Source organism: Plectrocnemia conspersa, unplaced genomic scaffold, assembly GCF_051122295.1.
Source record: "Plectrocnemia conspersa isolate PC_06_02 unplaced genomic scaffold, ASM5112229v1 ptg000003l, whole genome shotgun sequence".
In the NCBI taxonomy this organism is placed as follows: domain Eukaryota; kingdom Metazoa; phylum Arthropoda; class Insecta; order Trichoptera; family Polycentropodidae; genus Plectrocnemia; species Plectrocnemia conspersa.
In genome coordinates this window covers 25,318,326-25,336,996 of record NW_028277167.1, presented here as the reverse complement: position 1 = coordinate 25,336,996, position 18,671 = coordinate 25,318,326, and the positions used below count along the sequence as shown (strand labels likewise).

At 25.4% G+C, this 18,671-nt stretch overlaps 1 protein-coding gene across 1 annotated transcript in view; it reads right to left on the bottom strand.

Moving 5' to 3' along the window:
* Positions 1 to 18,671, bottom strand: part of LOC148237079 (neuropeptide CCHamide-1 receptor-like) — a 72,159-nt gene that overhangs the window by 23,123 nt on the left and 30,365 nt on the right. The window contains exon 2 of the mRNA XM_088183484.1: positions 7,028 to 7,363. Coding sequence (XP_088039610.1) covers positions 7,028 to 7,323 — 296 coding nt within the window. The 5' untranslated portion in view covers positions 7,324 to 7,363. The remainder of the gene's footprint in view (positions 1 to 7,027; positions 7,364 to 18,671) is intronic.

The window sequence follows — 18,671 nt, the reverse complement described above, 5'->3', positions numbered from 1 at the left end:
ATCTTGAAGATGAAAAATGTAGTGGATTTTTATTTGAGTTAATAATAATCATCACAAGCCGTTAGTTTTTTCATACATATGACTAACAATTTATTTTTTATTATTTTTTACACATTTTTTTATATATTAAAATTGGTCATGGTCGTGTTTAATAATTTATGTTTTATAACACTATGTTCACCTATTGCCATCCAAAAGTTTTCTGTTCTACACTACACAATCACGTATAGTAAATGAGTCTTATTAAATTATAACTAGACCAGTTAAAAGAGCTTAGTTCTCATCAGTCGTCTTTTCACGTTGTTGGAGCCTCGCTTCATGTTTAGAAGTAAAACGTTTTATAACACTTGGAATTTATACACATATGTGTGATATTATCTATGAGATAAAATATCTTATATAACGATATCTATCCGTGAGATTAGGAAAATCTAGAAAAACCGAATTTTTGATGATCAATTAAAATTAAAAATATTTAATATTCGCTAATTTCGATTTCCCTTATACGAAAAACATTCATATATGACAAGCTAGTGTGTGAAAACTGGACCCTAAACTTTTTGGGTTTTAAATATTATTTTTGCTTCGTTTTAATTTTTAAAAATATATTTTCAAATTTAATGGTTCAAATTAGACATTATTATTTAGGATTTTCAATGATAGTCAAAATGGTTCAATCTATAAAACACGATTAACATTTTCAATTCATTTGAAAATAGGTTTACAACTTGACTAAATATTTCCAGAAAAAAACATTTTATATTATTTAACGTTAGACTTGAAACTTAAATATTTAATGATAAATCTAAATATTGTATATTATTTATGAATAGGTTAAAAACTTAGCTAGATACTAATAAATTAAACATTGTACGGTGAAATCTCAATATTGTGAAGCTCACGGAACCAATGAATAAATTTTGGTATACTGAATACTCGTTATATAGAATGTAAGGAAGATGATATATTTTTATTGTATTTTTAATTACCATATTACTCTAGCATCAAAATAATCTTTGAAATCTCTAATTAATTGGGAATATATAAAATCCATAATAAAATAAAAAATATTTTTAAGGTTGAACAAAAAAAAATTTTTGAATAAATCTTGAAATTGTATTCTGAAACTTTATAATTTAAAAAATATTTAAAAGAGTGTTATACAATTTTGTGTAGTTTCCTTTCAAAGTCGCCAGTAAGAGGGATTTTTGCAACACTGCGTTTAGTAGTTGGTTGGTAATGAATAATACTTATTTTAAAATTTTTCCCCTTCTTGTTAAAAATAAATTTTCAAGCGAAATTTTCTCTATAACTTTAAATTGCCAACGTTTGCCAAAATTTAAGTATATTTTTTTTTCTGTAAAGAGAAGCTAATACAAATACACAAAATTAAGTACATTTTTTTTCTTTATAGAGAAGTTAATACAAATCAACATTTATAATATATTTTAATTTATATTTTTAGTATTCATTTACATGCGGTTTATAATTTAAAATCGATAGATTTTATTGATAGCACATTTTTATAAATATAAATTTGAGTCTGTTGCCGTGGCTCGAATCCACGGCCTATTAATTACAAGTCTATGCTTTATATACTTCACTATTCCGACCGTATTTTTTTATATGAACAATATAACAGCCATGGCCAAAACTACTAATAGCCGTCAAACAAAATAATAAAGAAAAAAAAACAGTTAATAATTTCTGAAATTTCAGAAATTACACATACTCTTGAGTTAATATTGTGCATTTTTTTATATTTTTAGGCAATCTAAATATAATATATTTTTTTAGTATGTCTAAAATCGTTTCTGTGGACTTATTTATTTTAGCAAACCATGTTGCAGTTTTTTGCAGTAGGTTTAATTTAAATTTAACTTCATGCTTATTAGTTTAAAACTACGTACTAATATATTTGAATAATTCCTTATAACTTTAAGAATATTTTAACTTTTAAAATTTGATTTGCTAAACAGATGATGACGGATGGCAATTACACATATATTGCGCTGATGCAAAATTATTTTTATTGAAAGTTGACAATTTTGTTACATGTTTAATGAGTGATCGCCGGACGAGGCACCACCGGTTGTCGTCTCCCCGTTGATGTCCTATAAATAATTACCAGAAATTTATCAGAGTGCTGTATAATTTTTGCCATAATGAATAAATAAAAAAATTACGAATATTTAAAATATTTACCAATCATTTAAATTTTTTTACACGACAATGACTAATATATCATTCAATTTTAAACGTGATTGGCTACGAAACATTGATTAATTTATTACTATTACCAAGCTTTTTCAAAGCAGATGATTATAAGTTTTAGCATTTTGGTAGCTTTTTACATAATAAAACATATTTAACAATCAAAACTTCTGCTAAAAGTGTTTTGCTTTTAATTAGGCTTGTTTTAAATAATAAATTTTTAGCTTTATATTAGCAACCCGCAATAATTTTCTTAGGTAATACTAAGCAAAACATAATCAATATAAATTTATTAAAATTAAAAGGATGAAAAAAACATATCCTTTTGTGGTGTCGTTCTGCTGCTTCTACAAAATTGCATTACTGTGGCGTTGAAGTTTTTCTATAGGACCTCTTACTATATACCAATGTATATATTTTAAATATACATATTTTTAATTAAGAGGGTCAGAAACAGATATTGGTTAACAATTGTTTTTAAGTTAATTACCGTATCTTATTTTGCCTGTCATATACCATCGCTAAAATTCAGAAACAGCGAAATTTTAAAATATACTTTTAATCAATTTTACGTTATTTTGCTAAAGTAAAGACAATTGAAGCCAGCAGAACCAATTTATTTTGCCTGAGCAATTTGCTTTAAAGTAAAGCGTTTAAATTTTCACCTTTAAAGTAGAACATTTAATGTAAAATTTCAGAGTATTACTTAGGCTTAAAGCTTAATGTGTAAAGTGAAAAGGACAAAATTCATCTTATAGATTTTTCTCCTAACGTATTTCCTGGCTTTGTTTCGCATCGTGTTAAGTCGATGTTTCATGTGATTAATTACTGGCGACATTATTTAATTATAAGTATAAATTACAAAGTCGAAGGAAAGACGTTTTGTCTATTGTATAAAATATTTATTAAGGCTCGTTGCTACATTTACAATCGAACACACTTCGTTTAGGAAAAGGTCGTAACATTTTACTTATCCACATAAATTAGAAATGTAGAATAAAGGACACAAAAAGAACCGATTTGTATTATGAGCCATAATCTACAGCATATCGCGTGGGGTTCCAAATCTAGAGATTTATGTCTATAGATATATAATCAAAGAGAGTATGTGTGTATTTTTCATGGACGTGAAAAAATAGCATGCCGAACAAATGGTTATTTAAGGCAATTTATCGCAAAAATATGGGTTTAACCAGAGATAATAAAATAATTTTCCGATAAAAGAAAAAGCTGTGTATCCTCGTAAAACTTTTTATGGCGAGGAAATAACACAGATGGGAATTTTCAACGCTAAGTAGCTTAAATAGTTTACGAATGTTTTTGGGGAAAACTTTTGCTTTAAGGCCTCGTAAGTCGACAAACAAGCAATGTTAAACGTGCATATGTGTAAAATAAGTTAATATCAACTTTGTCAGATTAATTTTAATATAAAATTTGTATACTATGGTAATTAAGGAATATATTAATATATTTTAATTTTATAATTTTACTGCTTGTTCTTTTATTTTTAACAACGGAACCAGTTAAACAATTCGTAAAAATTTACTATGTTTTAATAAATTAAAATTCAGATTATTGTTATCCAGGTTTGTAGTTTTTTGCTGTTTTGACAAAAAATATAGTAAAATAAATTTTAACAAAAAATTGTTTTTTTATTAAAATAGAAACATACGTTCTAATAAATAAATTGAATATATTTTTAGCGATGTTTATACTGAATATTCTAATGTAATCTTTTTATACCACAACTATGTAGGGTATAATGATAAATTTAATACAAAACACCTTCATGCTTATAGAACGAAGCAGAAAAACAGTCAAGATGTAACTTTATTATTTTTAGTCGAGAAGTTGCATGTAAATAAAAATACATATTTCATCTCTGTCGACTTTTAAAAATATACTTTATAATAGTTATATTTAATTTACATCTTATTAATTTTAAATTTATGCAAAATAACAAAGACTCAAAAAGTTAGTATGCGTCACATATGACTAAATAAACATTTTTTCTCAAAGTTGAACACTAACAAAAACTTTCTCTATAACGCGTCGGAGGGAATTAATTATGCTACACGTTTCTTCAGAAATTTGCCTTCTAGTGGTTTCAGGAAAAAAGTTATATAATTATAAATACAACTTTGCTACTTTGTAACAAACGCATGTACAAATTAATTAAATCGTAAATGTTCTAAATCAAAATCCGATGCCTAATCAAACATACCTATCAAACATTTGGGGTTAAAACATTAACTCGATTACGGATAAAGTTTATGTAACGTCTCATCTCACTAATCGGATTTAGCTCAAAGTAGGTTTAACACATTTCATCAAAGTAATTTATAAACCTATGTTATGCTAATAATACATATTAAAAATGATTTATTATAAGATAAATTTAGGATAGGCTATGTTTAGTTTATGACAAGAATGCTTTGATATATAATATTTTATTTTCTGAAAATATGAAACAATTGCTTAGATACATCATATTTAGAGACCCTTGTTGACCCCCCAATAACACGGTAAACGGTGCCCGTTAGTTTATATGATATCTCACCACATACGCCTGATTCGTACGTATGTATGAGTATTTTCTAGTCCCACAACAACAAGCACCCAAATAGCACATTTTGAATTTACCGTGTTATTGGGTGTCTACTGTACAATAAATATATATACTCAATACAATTATATAAATGCAGCAGAAAGTACAGCTATAACTAAATTAACACTTAATCGATTGTTTTTCATTTTTATTCTACTTAAAATATAACCATCAACGTTTTATTTTTAATATATTGTAGATAAGAACAACACTTAAATTATAAAAATGGATATAAACCAGTAACATGTAGTGTATATAATAAACCCTAGATTTATTGTTGTTGCTGTTGCTCTAATACGCGGTAAGGTCGGTGTGAGCGATTGAGAGTATCGTTGCTCTTACGCATAGTGAATATTTACAACTTGCTGCAACAACGCTTCATTAAAATATAAAAAAGTAATGTTAATTTAAAACATGCTTAGCCTTTGAACAAGACATGCAAATAAAAAAAAACTGCACAAAAATTGTTATTTTTTTACTATAGTGACAAATTTCTGAAATATGTACTAAGTTTGGAAAAATTTGAACAAAAATTTGAATAAAAAAAACAGATTTAGAATAAACATCTTAGATATATCTACAAGAAGAAGTATGGATTGTAGGATTTTGTAGGAGCATTAAGAAAAAATAATTTAAATGCATTTTAAATGTGATAATTTTTTTAATTTCCAGAAGATGGTGACAAGAATTTATTTATTTTTGTTTATTTTAAGCTGCAGAACCTATTTACAAGACATCTATATTTTCTAGATACAGCAATGTTTACGTCGATAGCCATAAAGAGCAAAATTTATTTATGTTCGATAAAAAAATGTATTTCAGGTGTGCGCCACTACAATCTTTTTTGATTGTTTTGACTATAAGCTAATTTATAGTACGTGTATGTATGTATTATATGATAAATATTATAAATTGATGATAAGGAAACCAATCAAGTCATAAATAAATATAAAAACCTTTTTAACATCAATGATTCACTATACTCATAAACCTGCGTATCCAAACGAAGACCTACGTAAACTTTTTGATAATTAGAAACCCACGCTCGCCATGAAATATTTTATTATTAAAATTTAGCGTTAAGTCGCTTCGGGAGAATCTGGTATTGAAAAGCAAAATCAGAGTATATAATACTCTTAAATAATAGCACAGCTCAGTAATATTATCATTCGCCATGAACCAGTTTACCCAAAGTATGAAAACAATATACTTATAGAACATTATAGATATATTTCCTCTATTAAGATGAGAGATCCTTTCCGGAACGTAACAGTCTAAACAATTAACAGATATCAATTTATTTATATAATTTATTAAATTACGCCATATTATTTTATATACAAATACAATTTAGGTATGTATATATTATTCCTGACACAAGTTTAATAATTTAGTTTTTTATTCAATATGTTCTTAGACCATTTCCAAGACCTTTTCTTTGTGGATCCTGTCATTGTGTTTGAATTCGCAACATTCAAATAACTACTACGTTTGAAGTCTGTCATATGAATCACACAATTTTTCACCTTTCAAAAAATTGCTAGCTTTCGTAAGCTTAGTGTACAAATCATGCTTTAATATATAAATATACTATATAAAAAAGAACAGTGACAGAAACATATTCAATGTATTGTATTATATAAATATGGTATAAAAATAAAATATGAGCAAAATATTTTTTAATAAATTAAATATTTATTAAAATGAAATACATATTATATTGAAAATAATTTTTCACATACCACAGCTATCCTTTAAATATAATTTATTTAATATCATTACCGAAAGTTAACAATTTGTCATCAAAATTAATTTATATAATTACATGGAACGGAATGAACGGATTATTTTTAATGAATCTCTTTAAATTCCATTCATAAATATTACGTTCACCATTCAGTGATTGCAGCAAATGGAAGCAATATAACCAATTATTTTGATGGGATACAATTTATACACAAACATATTATTATTAGGTATGATTTAATTGTTGCGACCACCTGACAATTAAAGGAAAATAATTTAAAAAAAATTGACCTGACAAATAAATGCATATCTAAATGTATCATAAACAATGACCGTTTAGTACTTCTACAAATAAAAAAATCCAGCGTACTGAGAAAGTATTGCACTAGGCTTAGAAATAATTTTATTGTTAAGTAAAATATATTCTTGGAGCAAAAATTTAATTTTTGAATTACTTACATATTTGGTATGTTCCTGATGGCCCTGTGCCTGATGAACACCACTACCAATGTTCCGTTTCCCAAAACTCCCATCACGAATATGATTGCAAATACAAGCGGCACTATGTAAGTCTCAGGTCTTTGCGAATACGGCGTGTATTCGTGGATGTGAATCGAGTCGTTCGCTTGGGCATTTACTTGCGTCACGTCAGTCGTTGAATAAAAGTATGAGGCCGATGTGTTGTACCAAGCATGGGTGAATCCTCCGATATTCTTTGAATCAGTTTCCATCATATTCGACACGAGAGATTTCATATCGTCATATTACGCAGGCGGCTTTTCTTCGCTGCGGATCCTGGAAAATGCAAACAATAAAAATATGAATAAGGCATGATGTGCAAAAGCTTACGTGTATTCTAGTATTAAATCCTATAAATATATATGTATACATATATTAAACTTTTTATACCTTTGAATTTTTTATACTAACATATCTTCTAAATTTAAATTTTATTCTTGCTTAAAATTCCATTTAATATACATCCTTTATTTTAAAAAAAAATGAAGGAGTAAACTTTATAAATAAAAGTTTGACTTTCGCATAAATTACTCTGAAACAGAAACTTTATTGTCTGAATGAGCAATATAAAAAACGTACACAATCCTATTTAAGCTAGACGTAGAAAAGACAAATACCACGTAGCACAACAGTTAAATATATAAACTATACAAATATAATACCACCGACTATATATTTTATTTAGTATGTTCAGACTTGTAAGTTTGATTCAGAGATTTATCTATATTTTTAAAATAGTCACAAGCAAATACTAATATTTTGAAAGATTAAAGGTAATTGGAATGATTTAACATAGTAATATAAAAAGTTAAAAGTATAAGTTTGAGCGTTTAATATTTGGGTAACCCTTAAACTGAAAATTTCAATTTTATAAACTTTGCTGTCACTCTTGAAACACATACTGATATTTAATATAATCAGCACACCAACGCATACAGAGACTCAGAGAACCAAGCTGCAAAAATAGTAATAAAATCCAATGAGTTTAAATATTAAGGTACGAATAATTATCAAAATTAACACTTTAAACCTTATGGCGCCATACAAAAAGCGTTGAGAATAAATCCGCGACATCAAAAGTGGACGGACAAAAATGCGCAGAGAATTAAAACAGTCTTATATATTTTAACAAGACAACTAATTACATTGAAATCTTTAAAAAATAAAAGTTATGATGATATTGTAAAGGTAATATTAATATACTACAAAAAATTGTTCTTAGATTAATATTATATAAGGGTTTAAATTAAAAAAATATATAAAAAAACTCAAAAGTAAGTCTTAATTAAATAAAAAAGAGTTGAGTTCAAAGTTTAAATTTTTTACATAAATAAATTAATTATGTAGCACAAAAGTGATGGAGGTGTTAATCAAAAATAAATATATTTTTTTTTTTTTTAATTTAAATTTTATCTAAATTCTGTGTTTAAATGTATTAATTTCCTAATTTTTATTTATTTTAAATAATATTTTATGTTTATTCACAAAAAAAAGGTATACTAAAAAAACATTTTTTTTTACTGATTTTTGCATAAAGAGATAAAAAAATCAATTGGGCGACTTAAGTCTATTTCCGCGTCCAAAGGGTTGATATAACTAATTATATTAAATGTTTAAAGTAAAAAATACAAAAATTATGTATATTTCAAATTTTGTTCTTAATAATTTAAAAATATTTTTTAATTATTTTTTATGACTTCTTGCATATGTGCAACCTTGCGCCTTGCAACCACTGCACCGCTTTTGTGATATTGACATCTGTTTGATAAAAGCACATACGTGCCTGAATTTTTTTTTAATATACATTTAACACATATTATGAGTTAGGTTAGGTTAGGTTAGGCTAAGGAACATTATACAGTAGCCTTACTCAAATTTTATTTTAAAATAATATTTTTATATTTAAATACAAAAATATTAATAAAAAAAATGTATAAAAATTTGAGCTAGGCTAGATTAGGCTACGATACATCGTAGCTACATTTTTATAAACATATATACATTTTTATCATATTCATACTCAAAATATTTATATGAATAAATAAAATGATTTTAATAAGTTCTTTCTTGACCCTATAAAAACAATAAAATCACCAAAGATTGTCAATGATTATATCACATTTAATTAATTTATACATGTGTTGTAAGTTGTGCAAACAGAGAAATAATGATTGTCATTAGTGTTGCCTCTTCGAAAAGGCATCCTTATGTTTCTATGTCAAGATTTTAGTTTAGGATAATGGTCATAAACAAACACGATATATATATATATATATATATATATATATATATATACACATACATATATTGTGTTTGTGTATGACTATTTGTGAATTTCTGAACGTGTTTAACGCGAGCGAGATTATCGAGGGATAAGGATACAAAGAGAATAGCATAATTGATAATTTGCTTTCCTTTCAAATTTAGGCCCTAAATACACCGAAGATATAAAGTTACCTTCAAAGAAAATCCATGATCCTTTTATTTAAATATTTTAAATAATGGACTGTTTAGATACATCTAGATATATATAAACTCAATTTTATTTTGGCATGGTTTATATAAAATTATGTGATTTGCTAGTTTTTTTTCCACAATTTTATATTACTTTTTATATAAAAATGTTTATTTTTATCCACTATTTACTATTATTTTAAATATAATGTAAAATTTTTTTGTTTAACAGATTTGTGAAAATGCTCAATGAGGTCACCCCGATTCATAAAAAGGGTGGCAAAAAATTATATCACATATCTATACTTAAATCATTTCAGGTATAAGCTTTTCGAACAGCAACGTAGTTTTTGTTTACAAACCTATTGTTTTTTTTAATTTGTTTCATTATTGGGTTATAGGAGTCTGATGTACAGGAGAACGTTATAAACACAGATTTTTAAAATGCATTTGCTAAAATCAATTATGATTTACTTGAAAAAAAATTATCTAAAGGTTTTATTAAGCTATTCTGAAACAATTTGAACGATAGATATTCTTTCATTTACTATGTAGAATAATTTTTAGAACGTTGTACAACTTCCATTGTAGTACTGCAAGTATACAACTTCAGTCCATTGCTGTTTAAATTGTTCATAGAAATACATAAAAACAGCAATGAATCGCAAGATTAAAAACACAAGCTACTACATTTATTAAAATTAAGTACAAATTTTACAGTTTGCAAGAGAAAATTAAAAAAAGTCTGATAGTAAATGACAACAAGTAACAACAGTAATTAAAAATAATAATAAAAACTTAACTTAAAACTATTTATTTTTCTTAGCTAGAGATTTGATTCTACTAAAAATAAAAGTTATTCTTTTAAAGAAATTCATTTCTAGGCATTAAAAATTAATATTTAAATTTACGTATGTTTTTTTGTAGTCACTGATTTTTGATGTTAATGTGATCCTGTGTTTTATTAATATATTATTTTATATTATGTTAATATAAATGTTATTTAATTTTTATTTAAAAGATCTACTGTGAAGTTTTTTAATGCTTATTATAAACAGGTGTATTATATATTATTTATTTTAAATGACTTAGAGTTAAGATTTTTTTTAGATAATAGTGTTACTCCACACCTAGCAAAGATATATTATTACAAGTATAATTAGCTGTTAATAAGAGTCGCAATGGCAGCAAGCTTTTTAATCATGAGTTTTGCGATATTTTTAGTTAATTTAAGCTTGGAGATCAAAAGCGTACCCAAGTATTTGACGCATGTTTTCATTTATTGAAGTGTCCTTAATTTTAAATTGATTTTAGGTGTTTGTGAAATATTTTTAATATAAATTATTTTATTTTATTGTTCTAATTATACATTAAAAGTTGTGTATTGTGGATATTATTATATATATATTTAAATAATATTGTCTAATTAAAATAATATATAACATACAAAGAGTATATTAGATGTTTTTAATTGAAATACAATAGTATTGTTTGAGTCATAATCTAAATATACATGTATGTATAATATTAATTAGCTGCAATATAATTTAATATATATATCTGGCAACACTATATTATGTTAAAAGAAAAAACACAGCTTCTAGAAACCAGATATTAAAAGCTTTATTGAAAAGATTTTTCAATAAGTCATACTTTTTTAAAAAACACTCTTTTTTCTGCCAGAGGCTAAAAGGCTTCAATATATTTGAGTCATGCCTTGGATAACGAATCTTGAATCGTCACTTAGAAAAAATCTCGCACTTCAAAGATGCTTGATTCCGAGAAACCCTTTCTTTCAGCCAGACGTCAGAGATAGCAATAAATTTAAGCCACTCCTTGAACAACAAATTTTAAGTCTTTGCTGAGAAAAACCTTGCCCTTACAGATGCTTACATTTATTTTATTCTCGATTATTTAGCCCCAAAATCTTTTTATTTACATTTTTTGCTAATTTAAGTTCCCCGAAATAAATATGCTGCATGAAAGTACTCCCAAGAGGCTTAAGCTTAGAATATGTATAGCAATCTACAAAAACAAATTTTTGTACGTCTCATTTCCTAACAAATTTTATTATATATTTTTGATACATAAATACAAAGGGATTTTTTGTCATGTAACGCAGTGGAACGGCGTACCGACACCTTTTTTTACAGTATTTTCAATGTTTAAAAAGCATTGACGATCTCTTTATTTTTATGTAAATATGACGTCATTATTTTCATTTTACTTTTTTTAAGTGTAAAAGTCTAACAACAAGTTTAAAAATGAAAGTAAATTTCGGAATTACTTCTCAATCACCAGCCCCACTAATTTTTTAAGCGCTTATAACGATTTTAAATGAGTAAGAAGCAAATGAAGAACATCTAAACCAAATTTTGACCAATAAGAGCGCGCAAAAAACAATTATCCCTTCTCAGAAGTCAAAAATTCACGTCAAAAGCAATAAAATCGTGCCGTCGCTGTCGCAGTGGGAACGCTCGTTACCGAGCGTTCCCACTGCGACTGCGCCGACACGATTTTATTGCTTTTGACGTGAATTTTTGACTTCTGAGAAGTGATAATTGTTTATGCACCCTTCTATTGACCAAAATTTGGTTTGAATACACTTTCATCAATACTCTCATATCAATAAATTTTGAAATAAATAAGCCTCTCATATAAATTTTGTTTAATTTTTATGTGTTTCGTGAATAAAAAAGTGCTGCTTTAAATTTAATTAAATATAATTTTTTTTAGTAAAACGCGTGACAAGAAGATCCGGCACTATTTTTGTTAGAGAAAAAGTCCTGAGAATACCTAATATATTAGACAAAATTATTGTTCTGTCTCATTTGTATATTATGTAAGAATGTTAAAGCATCAGTAAATAGTTTTATTTATTATATATATGCTATGGCTCGATTATATAATTTTATTGTAGTTTCCACATATTTAATATATCTATATAAAAACCCTTCCGTATATTTCTTGGAAGTACGATACTAATGTACTAACAATAAATAGATAATAGTATTTTAGCATAAATTATTAAATATTTTTTTTATAATAGTTATTAGGTTACGGATATCAAAATTTAGCTTTTCATTTATAATAATACTTTTGGGTCATTTCAATTAATTTTTAGTATTATAATACAAAACTAGATTTCCAAATTTTTTTGTATATATACATATATTTTATTTGAAAGATCGCCGTATTTTAACTTTAACTAATTATAAATATAACTAACACAACCATTTTATTTTTCATATATAAAACTTTTATTAATTAATTTTAATGGTTATTTTATCTTCATTTATATTACATATATTAATTTATCGTATACAGATGTGACACTAATTTGCTTAAAATAAAACAATTATTTTATGTTTATAGGAAACTTATCAAACATTTTTTTTAATTGGCGTTAATTAAGCTACTTTAAAATTGAATTGTGTTAAACTTAATATGTGGTATGCTATACAAATAATAATACAGCTTTGATTAACTTAAGAGCGTAAAATTATTAATAATATGGTATAATAAAATTACAACAACAGAGATACAACAGTAAAATAATTATGTTATAAAGGGAAGAGAAAATAGAAATTTAATTAATACAAGTTTCTGAAAATTTTATCGTTTATTTCGTTTATGGTAAAAATACAGCAACTTAAATTAAGTTTTCATAATAAATGAACGTTAAAAAATGTATTTAATAAACCTAATCAGAATCAGATTCTTCATTTTCCAATTCATTAAAAGAAATGTACAACTGTAGTAGTTAATTAGGCGCTATTCACGCACGTCCTTTATGTAAATCGTTCTAGCAAATAATTGGATTTGTCAAAGACAATATGTGAGAAAATCTAATCAGTATTTAAATAATATATTTGTCCAAATATTAGATGATAAAATATGGTAAATATATTTGTATATTTTAAATAGTTTATTTTTAGCATAGAAAATTATTTATAAATAACATAATAAGCACTAGAACGGAATTAAAAAGTACTTGCTTCAATTTATTCTCTATAATTAATAACGCTTATTATAATAATTGCTTCTAATGAATCGCAAATAAATATTTAGTATAATGTTAACAATATACAAAGACTTAATTAAAATATTAAGTTAATAAGGAATAAAAATATAATCAATATTTTTAAAATTAGTAAAAATATACAAATCTTGTGGCGAGATTGGTCAATAAAATATATTTTTTTATGAATTAATAATTAAATCTTTAGGTACAGTTTTGGTTCAATGGTAGATAAAGTTATTTGTAAAAAAAAATAATATAAAAGAGATTTTTTCAATTAGAAATACATACATTAAATAACCTCAAATATGCCATCAGAAACCTTGGACAATAATATTATAAACATTATTTTTATTTTATTATTGTAAAGATCTTAATATTTGATAAGCTAGCATATTTTCGCCCTAGCCTCTTAGTGCTGTAATTAAATAATTTTATTATTGTTTTGGTAATTCAATCATTTTTTACTCATTTAACATAAATTATTTTAGCACACAAAAATAGTTTTTATTAATAGCGGATCGAAAGATTAGTGCAAATATGTGGCACCAACTTTTAAAGCTCTGATAATTGTGAGAAAATATTTATTGAATACAAATGGAAAATTGTGCCAAAAATACGCGTAAATTATTAAGTGTCACTAAGTGAATTAAATTTATAATTTCCAAATATGTAACACCATTTCTTTATAATAAATTTACCACATTTGAGAGTGCGTAAATTTATTACACAAAGTCACAAATAACTTGAAGTGTAATCTAATAATAATATTCCCTGAACGACAAGCGTGACGTACAATATTCGTTGGTGGATCGTACAGCTGTTTATTTATTTATTTTTAATAAAATATTTTGAGTGCAATAAAATACCATTGTTTTCTACAATAATAATTAAAAAGATATGTATAAATATCTTCTTTGATTTAATATTTATTTATAGTAAGTACAATTAGTAAAGGTCAAAAATTCCATCGAATTTCTATCGTATTATATTTGCGATCAAATATAACTTACAAACTTTAATAAAGTTCAGGGACAATATATATATTTAAACCACTCTAGAATACATATTGAATAGAACCGATTGAACCGAATTACACGGGAAGTCGTTTCTTTGAGAACACTCAACAAAATGGAGATTGAACGGCGACGCGTATATTCCGACAACGGAACAAAGAATTTCGCTCGAATTTTACCCTCTCGACGACTTGAACTCAAAATTGAAGAACCAACGTTTAATTGAAAGCATCTGGGTTTAAATGTCAATATTTAGCCACAAAAACTGTAACTGCAATTTTTTTTCTTGTTGAATCTTCATTTAATTGCACACAAAAATAAACTGAGGATAAAAATAATCATAACAGTCTAAACTCATATTAAATACAATTTTTTTTTGTCTTTGTTATATAAATAGATAACTTATAAATAATAATATACATAATTTTATATTGAATTATAAAAATCAATATTTACTATATGATGTTCAATTGTACTCAAACAAAATTAAAGACGACCAAAATCTTCACTCGCTCTTCAAATAATAAACGGAAATTAAATAAAAAAAAAACAAAAACATAAACCGTGATTTACAATCAATCCAAATTTTTGACATAATTAGAAACTATCAAGAAAAATAAAATTACGCGTAGAAGATCTTTTCAACAATGACGAAAAAATAAGTTATAAAAAAATAAAATTTATTTCAAGCGATAATAAAATACGCAAAAAAAGTTTTACAGCAATTGTCTTTATTTTTTCAGATCGTGCGGTACCCACTGTAAAAGTTTTCATATTTTTCTTTTACTTTAAACTAATAACCCCCAATATTCGAGTCTAAAATTTAATTAAATATTTTTTCAGAATATTGCTATAATTCTTGTCTTATTTTAAATAAATAAATGACAAAATATTTGTTAATAATACTATGTTTTTATTTTATGCAAATATAAATTTATGAATTCCAAGTTTTTTAAGTGACATTGCCATTTTTTTGATGATATATTATAGATTACGCTTAAGAAAACCCGCGCAATTTTTTTTATTTTTACAAAAAAATTTTGAATTGTGTTCTAAAAATATAACGCATCAAGCAACTATGTTGACATAAAAACTGTGTAAGCACACCCCGCGTGGTTATAATTAGTGTTTTTCGATAAAAATGTCAAATCAAGAATTATCATTTTTATAAAAAATATTGTAAAATCTTTTTTTAGTAAAATTAAGTTTGTACGAATAATTTCAAAAAGTTTGCACTGCCCCTTTTTATAGCACTGCATAAGTAAAATAAAGTTTAAATAAGGATCTGAAAATAACAAAAAAATTGCTCACAAATTTTTAACATTTTAACTTTCCTTAATTTTTTTAAGTAATAAAAAAGTCATTCAGATAAAAAAAACCTTTCCGAAGGTGTTCGTGCCAAATGTTTGAAAATATGCATACTTTTTCGGGAGATCAAATATTTTAATGACTAACATTTTTTTGCGAATTTCAATTCTGAGCTAATATCATTTTAATTTAATTTCTGTATTTTAAGAATGAAAAAAATGTTTTTTTTTTTTTAATCTTAAAAAACATAAATATGTAAAATGGCGAAAGAAATTATTTGCAAATTATTTAATGTCTCGACAAATTCTAAGGATACTAAATTATTAAAAAGTATTTATATAGTATCTACCTGGTTAACTTTTATTTTTCTATTTATAAGTTTATAAAATATTATATATTAACTTTTTTATATTAGATTTTTATTCCTTTCGCTGTATTTATTTTTAGTAATCGGACGGTGTCGGGTGGCAATTAGACACAGATTGCAGTAAAAATAACCTTTTCACTTCGATCGTCAAGTTTGGCACTACCAAGCAGTCAACTTAAGTAGCCAAAAGTTATTACGTTATCATCTTGCCAATTTTGCAACCACAAAATGTCGGAAAATTTGGTTGTGAGAAATGTGATAATAATTAAATAATTTTTGGTGTAGTGCTTTCAATTTTTCAATGTGTTTTTATAAAAATTGAGCAATGATGAATATATCATATTTATAAATATTTATTGAAAATAATTAAAATGTAAAATATCTACTGTTTTCAGAATTTTTACACAATATAAGAATATCCCTTTATATTTTAGACACATGATTATAATATTTTATAAAATAAAACTTCAAGATAAATTCAAGTATGTTAATTACTTAAACTGAAATGCTACTTTTTGTATAATATTTTAATTAAATATTACATAATTGCATATTGAATTTTAAATTAAAATATTTTATTTAATTTACTAAAAAAAACTAATCACTAACACATATTTTTGTATTTTTGCAAAAATAAAACCAGCTACTAATAATATTACAAAATAATTCTGGCTCGACTCGATTTGAGGATAAATAAATATGAATTTGCAACATTTTTGTCTTTTATCCCAAGTTTTGATTTGCGAAAAATATACCATATTAAAAAAAAAATTAAAATAACATTTAATAATCAATTTGTACTAATTAACACAAACTTTTTTTGAAGAGGGGCACCCACGCTTGATTTTTGCCTCGGGTTCTGCACTTATCTGCCCCGGCCCTGCGTCCAATTATAGATAGATGAGTGGTTCAGTTAATGAACCCGATATAATTTATTTTAATGATTGTATTCGCAATGGTAAAATCAGTAACCATCAAACTATGTATCGCGTATAATAAAATAAAATATAAATTTGTATTTTAACACAGGCTGAGTGCCACTCAACTACTTTAAGAAAGTCAAGACCATTTTAGAGCTACACATTAACGCTAAAATTTTATGAGACTTTTTAGATAAGTAAGGGATTCATGAATGTGGCAAGTAATGACGACGGATGGCGGCGAGATGCTTGTAATAAAAAAGGACTTGAAATGTGTTTATTACTTAGACATAAAAAAGATAAAGAGGTGGGTGCAATTTTTATTAAATATTGTTATGAATTTGATATTTTCCCAATGTGTCATGTTGGCAAATTTATTATAACAAAAAACAGCTATAGTGAAACGCTTTAAATAGATAAACACTATATCTCACATATTATTTTTGCAATTCCTCATAGAAATCGCTCCTCATAAAACAAAAAAAGCGTTTTAAAGCGCTGACATCAAGAATGAGGGACGTGATCGTGACTCTTTAGGTACTCTAAAACTCTCACACAAAAAATTTTCTATCAATTAACTTATTACTGGCGATTAATAGTAAAATAAGCATAAATACTTTAATTAAAAAATATCAAGGTCATAGCGGGATAAACCAGTGCACTACCGTAAAGTAAGGATTGCAAAAAAAAAATAAAAAAATGTGCATTTGAATCACCAAACCACTGAGTGCTGCTCACAATTGAGCAAACTAAAAGAAACGATTTAGCCAATATACATGGTACTTTGATCCACCACGACAATGTCAGACCGCAAGTTTTATATAGTGTAGAACATGTATATTTAGAGGTTTGTAGAACTATCTTAATGGTACAATAAAAACATACCAGATTTCAATTTTTGCTTAAAGTACTTGAATTAGTTTTTTGCTATCAAGTCCTAGGCATTTATTAATATACAAATTATTTAGCTACTAGAAATATTGAGAATGTTAATAATCTAAATGGCATGTATTTATTGATTAAGCTTAATAGCTAATTTTTACATCAAACAAATTTTAACTAAACATATATATAATATATAACATAAACATAAAATAAAAAAATACTTAATATTATAATTTATTTCCTAATGCACGAAAGTGTTTATTTTATTTTATTTAAGAAACCCATTATAGTTATATTCTTGCGGATTTTATACAAATTAACGGTTATAGTTGTTTTAATTAAAGTAAAATATAGTTTTAATATAATTTTCATATAATAAATATAAAAACCTTAATGAAACCTTAACTATCTATTAATCTAATAATATATGATTATATTATATAAATAACAAGTTTTGTAGTGGGTGTAAAAATTTCATCACACTTTAGAAAAACTGTCTCAAATATTATATGTATATATATTAAGTATTTTTAAATTCATTCTGAATTTTAACTTTGAATTATTACATATAATAATTATGGCATATCTCATAAAATCTTAGTGCTTGTTATTA